General features: G+C 47.5%; 1 protein-coding gene across 2 annotated transcripts in view; it reads left to right on the top strand.

Moving 5' to 3' along the window:
• The first annotated feature begins 1,958 nt into the window (after positions 1-1,958).
• VOPP1 (VOPP1 WW domain binding protein) overlaps positions 1,959-8,428 on the top strand; it is a 110,372-nt gene continuing 103,902 nt past the window's right edge. For both annotated transcript variants that reach the window (XM_032304481.1, XM_032304479.1), the window contains exon 1: positions 1,959-2,216. In XM_032304481.1, coding sequence (XP_032160372.1) covers positions 2,163-2,216 — 54 coding nt within the window. In that variant the 5' untranslated portion in view covers positions 1,959-2,162. The remainder of the gene's footprint in view (positions 2,217-8,428) is intronic.

The raw sequence follows: 8,428 nt of genomic DNA, 5'->3' as shown, positions 1-8,428 counted from the left end.
AGAATCAGCATTTTAGAAATACCCACTTCAGTTTTGTTAGGAGAGAGTCTCCAGCTGCCTGGATCAAAAGAGGAGAAGGGTGCTTCCAAAGATGGAGAGTATATAATATAGTGAGATACAGAATTCAAAGCAAGTATGTGAGTATGTGTATATATCGCATTATCGTTATAGCTGTGTTTATATATGAATCTGTATATATGTGTGTATTCGTATACACACAACTGATATGCTCTTAATACATAGCTGTGTTTATTTTTCCCCAGTTTGAGGAGTTTGTGACATGTTATTATTCCTGTTCCCTCTCAGATATCACGGGATAAAACCCAGTCTCAAAGGTTTCAAATTCCATGAAAACAACCGTGTGTACATTTGTGGTTTTATATACACATATATATGGCAAATACATACACACACACACAATTTTGTCTTTAGTGCTAATGCAAGTTGGATCTTGGAAAAAAATGTAGGTAAAGTCTCGTGTGTTTCTGTCTGTGCTTGGAACATACTGTAAAATGTTATATATTTGGAATATATTTTGTGGTTTGTCTAATATTTATAAAGACAACTCTGGGAAGAAATAAAAAGGTGATTTCATTGAAATACTAGAGAAATGGTGGCCATGTTACCTCTGATTGGAGCCTTATCATTGTATAGTAAAAATATGCATTTCTATGTCAACATCCAGATTGTTTTATATGTTAATATGGTGGCAGGAATCCCTAATAAAAATACTGGGGCGGGGGGGAGGAACACTGTGGCCCTTTCAAAAGGTAGTGGTCAAAGACAAACTGTTATCTTGATCCCATATACGGTTCTTAGTTCCTAACTGGAGTTGACCTTCTTTTCATAGTCTTCTTTAGGTGGTGTAGTTCAGCAAGGTTTTCATCAGGAAATTCAGCCGTAGTATCTGGGGCTGTGGTGGCTCAGTCTGCAGCCCACGAAGGCAGTCAGTCCCACAGGTCACTGTGTATTCACACATTCAGGTTGTACCAAGCCCCGATGATGCAAGCACCTGTCAATATTACGTTTCTGCCCACATATGCTTTTGATTGGATAACATTATCTCCTATTTTCATGGCTTGGGAATAACAGCCAACTTCAACCACATTATTTACGCCCTTTATTACCCTTGACCCCTTGGTGTCTCCACTCAGCACCCTGTATGTGTCATAGTCATCTAAGTGACTATCCCTTTAAACTTCAGGCGTAAGTTTTCAAGGAGCCCACCTCTACACACTGGCCCTCCGGCTCAGGGTCTGGTACATCTTACAAGTTCAATAATGCTTGTTGCATTACTGATGAGCTGGGATCTGAGCCACTTTGTGAAAAAGAAAAACAAAAAATGGTGGGTGCCAGGTAGTGGACGTGGCAAGGTGGTTCAGCAGAGTTGAAGGACATCCACACTCAGCAGGGGGAGGGCAGACGGTAACGTGGGACCGATTGCGGCGGAGCCAGGCAGGAGCAGGGGAGAAGGATGCAGACCGAGAAAGCACCGACATCTTAATGAGAAGTGAGGTGTAAGGAGCCTTCTATTCACAGTCGGGCTCCCTCTCCCTTGGGCTGTCCTTTCTGTCACAAGTGGGCAGAGTGCACTCTCGGTAGGAAGAGGAGGGAGAGCGAAGAACAGAGAAGCCCTGGATGCCAGACGCAGCGACAGGTTCCTCTACAGCCACCTCCCTCCGAAACAAGCTTCAGCACGCGAAGACTTGGCTTCTGTTAAAAACCTCCCTGGGTCTGTTCGAGCGTGACAGGACGGTCTCGATCGAGGGAGGAGACACCTGACAGCTCCTCTCCCACCCGCCTGGCCTCGCAAGCCCTATCCCGGTGCGGGCGGGCGCCTCCAGGCGTCGCGCACCCGGGCGCCCAGCAGCCGCGTTACCAGCCCGGGCTGGGACCGCGGTGCCCGCGGGCGCGTGCCCAAGCGGGCGTGCCGGGAGCGCGCGCGAGCCGGGGGGCGGAGCGTTGGGCGGAGAGCAGCCTGGGCGGCGCGGCGCGTCTCGGCTTCGCAACTGCCGGCCGCCGCGCGCCCCCGGCTCCGGCTGGCCCGGGGTCCGAATCCCCGCCCCGCCCCCCGCCCTCTCGCCCGGCCCACGGGGGACGTGCCGCTGCCGACTCGCGCCCGCCACTTGATAGCAGGGCACACCCGGAGAGGACGCGGAGCCATGAGCCGCCTGCCCCGGAGGGTGGCGGCGCTGCTGCTCGGGCTGCTCGTGGAGGTAGGGGCCGAGGCCGGGCCGCGCTTCCCCGGGCGCCTCTCAGACGCGCTAGCGGAGCGCGAACAATGCCGGGGGCCGAGCGGGGTGCAGTGCCGGGACGCCCCCGAAAGACCATCCGGGAGAACCCGAGAGGTCGAGCGGCGGAGAGCCACAGGCTCGCGGACCTGCATAAGTCCAGCTGCTGAATGTGTGGGGATCCTGGTGACAAGGTCCCATCCGTCCCCCACCCCCGGGCTCCCCCCGGCCTCCCCTCCTGTTCCCCACCCAAGACCGCCTACGCTTCCCCACACCCCTTCTCCCGCGCTCCGGGCTGGCTTTTTTCCCTCGCTCGTCGCGGCGGTCTGGAGGACTCAGGAGTGACCTTTACGCGTTGTACCCCAAGTTCCCTCGAGGAGGGCGGGAAGGAGGGGGTTCCGCGCGGCGGGGGAGGGGGCGGTGGTCCCGGGAGCGGCGCAGGCGCAGTGTCCAGGCCGCGTGCGGTTCGAGGTTGGAGTGGGGGGAGCGCGGAGGTGCGAACGCGCGGACTCGTAGTTGTGGGAAAATGTCACGGAATAGCAGGGAAGTGGCCGCGCTGAGCGGGAGAAGGCATTCCTAAGCGTGAAAATGAAGCGCACGGTCTCCAGTTTGGAGAGAAAAATTCCGCGGAGAGTTTGGGTGTTGGGCGTGATTTTCTGGAAGCCTAGAGAGGGAACTTGTTGAAGCCACTGGCAGCGGCAGCGCCCGGTGAAATCAACATTGCCGCGGTCGCTCCAACCCACCCCGCCCTGCCCTGGGGCTGGGAAGTTGCGCCCCCCAATGGGGGGGTCCCCCTTTTTTCTAAAGTGGGTTTTTTAAAAGGTGAGCTAGTAGGATCCTGGGGTGTGGAGTCTGAATTAGGGTTTGTCCAATTCCCTGCTCGTCTTCGTTACTTTGAAGGAAATTTGCATTAAATTAATGAAATCAGAGTGAATGGGTAATGAATACTTACACTCCTTTCTGTGTTTTCTATTTTAGAGGCCTGTAAAACTTTAATAGTTGGGTATCTGTGCTGGAAATTACTTGGTTTTCTTAGTTGATTAAAAGATGATTATTAGGAAATATTGGATGGGAACGTCTTCTTAGCACTCGAAAGTAAGGTTGATGTTTTGAAAAGCTTCTTGCTCCAGGCAGACTTTTTGTTTTTTCCTTAAGATTATTTATTTATTTGAGAGAGAGAGAGAGAGAGAGAGCAAGTGCCCTAGCAGGGGTAGGGGCAAAGGGAGAGGGAGAAGCCGACTTCCCTTTGAGCAGGGAGCCCTATGGGGGAACTGAATCCCAGGACCCTGGGATCATGAACTGAGCTGAGTGAAGGCTGGTGGTTAACTGACGGAGCCACCCAGGCCCATGTTATTGTTCTTTGGTTTCTTATTTAGTATTTTTGTATGGTGCCTCCTCACATGCATTCTTTGCATTTGTTGAGAATTTTAAAACCTTAGGTATCACATCTCTGTGACTCACCAGACAGAACATGGGGGAAGTGAATCTGAAAGGGCTGTTTCCCTAAACACCAATGAATCTGTACTTAATGCATGCAGTGCCCGCCTCCCAGCCACCTTTTCAAATCAGCTTTTGATAAAATTATCTAGCGTTCCATTGTCCTGCCTTTCCCTGGGCTTTAGTGTGTGTGGTGCTGTGTCCTGTTATGTAGCTGAGACTGCTTCAGGGACCCAGTGCTTTCCAAAGAAGCTTCCTTTCCAAAGGAATTTCTCATCTTAATAGAGTGTTCAAGTCATGTCTGAAAGGTTGAGATGATATGAAAGGCAGAACTGTGACAACAGTGAAAACGAAATGACTAAGCTGATGTTCTCAAAGTCAAATATCTAGATGATGGGTAATTTCTGCTTTCAGTACGACGGTGTGGTGTAGCCCACTTTCATGAGATGATTATCCTAAGCACCTGATTTGTCTCTGGGGGAGAGGTGTCTCTCTGAGGAAGTAAGATTTTTTAAAAAATAGTTCATCACATGGAATTTTATGCATGAGATAGGTACTGAGATGTTTTCATCTTAAATTGGTTGCTCTGAATTTCATCTAAAATTGGCTGTTGTCAGAGCACCTTTGATGCTCGAAGTCCTGAATCACATACGTAAGTGTGCAATCACATTTGCCAGATATGTGAGGAGGCAAAGAGCTCTCTGCACGTTAAGCACATAAAAATACCTACCGATGGAGATATTTGGGGACTTCTGACAGCCAACGGCAACCCAGGAGCATTGCCTCTATTTCTTTGTTCTGCTTGAATGGGTTTAACTGTAATTGATTATATGCTGCTGGGGGAAAAAGGGCATCCTTCTAGCAGTAGTCATTCCATTCCAGCCCTGCAGCACTCTGTTCCTAGCCAGCACCACCTGGGACCAGGCAGCAAGAAGTCCTTAAGTAGGGAGGGCAACCGGAAACTGTTTTGAAAAGGGCTCCCCCTCCCCCCATCCCTTTATAGAAATTCACATACCTGTTAGACATAAAGGCTACATATTTATTTTTTACTTATCACACATTATTTATAGAGTACTTACCCTGTTTCAGGTGCTGGTCTAAGTAAGCACTTTACAAGTATTAACTGATTACAAATATTAACTTAGCAATGACTTCTTTTGCCATTTTATTTCAAAGGGAAGATGTTATGAAGAACTTGTCCACAGTCTCAGCTGCTGTGAAATGTGAGGGACTTGAGATAGAAACCCAGGCAGCTGGCCTCCGCCTCCCTGTGCTGCGCTACTGGTTCTCCCACTGCTGGACACCACAGAGACGTGGCAAGAATTTGCACATAGGGTGTCCTGAAGCCAGGGGTGGGCTTGGAGAGATCTGTGTTCCATGAAGCAGGTGAACCAGCAAAATATGCTCTAGAGTTCAGTCACACTTCCTTAGGGGACCCATGTAATCTAGCGTCCAAACTGTGACGCTTGGGAGAATGAAATCAGAAGCTCTTAGTAACTGGGCCCACGCAGCAGACATCAGTCCACAGGACTGTCTCAGGAAATTTGGTTATTTGCTCACCCTAAAGCCTAGAGAGGGCTTTAAAGTAGGAACAACAGGCTGTTGAGAGCACCGCCTCTTCCCCAGGGAGGCTTCTTAGGAGCTCATTAGTGAAGTGACCTTTCCTTTCTGGTATCTCAGAGTTTCCTATGAATTGCAGGAAAAGCAGATGAGGCCGCTCATTTCATCTCCCTAACCCCCTCCTCCCCCCACTGTCACTCTGCCAGCTGCTTAGGTCCCAGGCACCCAGGTCACGAATGTGGTCACAGAATCAGGGAATCCCAAGGCCTTTTTTGGGTAATAAAATTCCAAAGTTCTCTGCTTCTCTTCTGCTCACTGGCTCCTGTGAGGCCCCGAGGACAGTGCCTCCAGAAAGACTGAAAGTGCTAGACTGTCTCCTGGTAGCCCCAGGAGCTGCGTGGCACCTTAGAAACCAGAGAAAAAAAAATTTAAGTCTGATTGTGCTTTAGTTGAACCTGGGGAGTAATTAGGCTCTAGGGGTATGGGCCTCTCAGGGGCTTTTTATCAGAGTGCCTCATTTTCTAGATATTGTTATTGCAGTCACTTTCTGGAGGTCAGATTGTTGACACTTTTATAATATACTTTGTCGTGTTTGTTCCAAGGGCTCCGAAATGAGCCTAGAAACATGCAGTGTACTATTTAATACAACTCTGCCCAAGTGCAAGTGCCGGGTGTTCTGTTGGATCTGTTCACTGGGGGAATGAACTCTGCTGGGTTACCGACTGGAGGGACTGGCATCAGTATTTTTCTGTTTCTCCCCTGGCACCCCAAACTGGAAGCCTTTAAGGGAGACTGCTCCGTGTGTTTCAAAGTCGTTGCCACAGAAGAACAACCCCTTCTTAGGCTAAAAAAAGGGAGAGGTCTTCTCCTAGAAAGAGGGTTGAAAAGTGAACACTGTCTTTTGAAACTAAGGAAAATAAGAGGATTACTGAGTATTTTTCTAACGTCCTATGTATTTTGATGCCTGGGAGGCTTGAGATTAGAACCAAGTCGTGTTTAAGGTTTTTTTGTTTGTTCGTTTGTTCCTTGCCATATGTCTCTTGTGCCCTGGAATGCCAGCAGTTGTGGCAGCCCTTGGGTCCCAGTTCTCTGACATTAACCTTTTCAGCCCTCCCACTTTGTAGAGCTTTTGGAATCTGAGCAATGTGCAATTTGAATGCAAAAGAAGACTGTGGGGAGTTTGTTTCCTCTAGAGGCACAAGGGAGGCGGGGTGCTGAGGATGAGAGCTGGCACTGATAAATGAACCCAGTGGCTAGCACTTGCTCTGAAGTAGGGAAAGCCTGGCCCAGGTATGTGAGGAGAGCCAGACTTGGGGCTCTAACTGGCCCTTGCTTTCTTTTGTGCACAGTTATAAAGGCCAGCTGGGGGGACGGGACTCCAGAAGTGCATGGATTAGGCTCGTGGTCACGTGATTATCTAGCCATAGGATGACAGCTCATTTTCCTAGAACTCGTGTTTGTCATCTCTTCTTGATGAGGCCTCTCCCATGTCACCCTTAGTGACACCCTGTATAAATCCCAGCCTCCCTGCTCAGACCAATTCCTTCCCTTCTCTGTATCGATTACCTCTAAAATATGATGGGATTTACATTATAAGGGCAAAAGTTTGTTCCATTTTGTTAACCGAAATATCCCCAGCTCCTAGAACAGGACCTGCCACAGAACAGGACTCCGTAAATATTTGAATGAGTAAACAGATTAGTGGGTAATGATCATGGGTGAAGGAGCTGAGTGGATCTACAGTAGGAGAGGGGAAGGTCATTGTTTAGCTGTGAGCACCTGTACTAGGACTTAGCTCTAATCTGTTTGAACACCTGCAGTGACGGAAACTTAAAATCTCTCAAAACAATGCGTCAGTTTTTTGGACAATCTCAGTAGTTTAAGTTTTCTGTTATATTGAGGAGAAATGACTGTGTTGTTTTTACCTGGTTCTAGTTCTACATTCTTGGGCCTTGTAGAAGAAATAGAATCACAGTGTCAACCCCTCAGTGTTTGACCACAGCTATTATAGTCCCCACTGTGTTCTTCTCAAGGTTCATTCCCTTCTGTCATTTCTCCAAGGACGTGGTTTTGAATCCTCTCACCATCCTCACAGCTGCCTTTTGAAAACTCTGTCACTCTGTCCGACTCAAGTAATTCTCACTGATTGGTCCTAGAAAAAGTCAAAACTAATCCGTTTAAAACAAGGGCCAAAATTTTCTTGTTAATAGTGGGAGAAAAAGCAAAGCTCAAGTTATAAAAATGAGTTAATTTTATCTAAGTATTTTTGTAATTATGAATCCATTTTGGGGGTGGGAGAGATATTAATTTTTCTGACAAAAATCTATGATGAATAATAGGATAGTCTTCACTTGACATTGGAAATTAGAGGCATGATCATAAAGTTTTTTGTCTTTTTTTCCCTCAGAATTCTATATTCTAGTAATCAACCCTTCCCCCCCAATTCCCACCTCTAGCTTCTCCTGATCTTTTTTATTCATATCCTTCTCCTTTGGTCATTGTTAGTGATTTAGCTACCAGATTCTTTTGTCCCTTCCATAGGCTTCATGAGCTACTGCATCTCTGTGAGATCTACAAGGTCATTGCTGTCTGTTCCTGTGGTATCTGTTGTACTCTCCTGTGATCTTGTCATCAAAGATGTTGCATACTTAAGTGGGCTGGGTTGTTGGTGCACTGCTTTAGGAGAGAGTTCAGTAGTGAGTATATTTTGTCATGAAGCCTTTAGCTTGCCTCTTATCTCTTCCCCACTGTGACTTATTTGAGCAATAAGGACACACTGTTCTATAGGTGTGACTGACTGGCTCTATCACAGCCCTAGTGTGGACCTTGTCATATGCAGATAAGATAAGCCAAGAGATTCACATTGAATTCTCAGTGACACTTCAATCTTTTTAATATGGGCTCCGGGTAACCCACAAATCCTCACAAAAGTTGTGGAGATGTTTATTATAATTTATTATAATTTTAAAAACTGAAATTGAGGACTATATATTTATTCTAATTATATTTCACATTACATTCTTCATGTCATCTTGTTAAAATTGTCAGCATCTGCTTAGATGTCTCAGTCCATTTGGGAGGCTATAACAAAATACCACCTACTGGTATAAACAACAGAAGTTTATTTCTTATGGCTCCAGAGGCTGAGAAGTCCAAGATCAAGGCTTCAGCATGGCTGAATCTTAGTGAGGGCCCTCTTC

This window comes from Mustela erminea, chromosome 11, assembly GCF_009829155.1.
Source record: "Mustela erminea isolate mMusErm1 chromosome 11, mMusErm1.Pri, whole genome shotgun sequence".
Taxonomy (NCBI): domain Eukaryota; kingdom Metazoa; phylum Chordata; class Mammalia; order Carnivora; family Mustelidae; genus Mustela; species Mustela erminea.
Note: the sequence above shows the minus strand (reverse complement) of the source record. Positions and strands in the feature narration are given on the sequence as shown.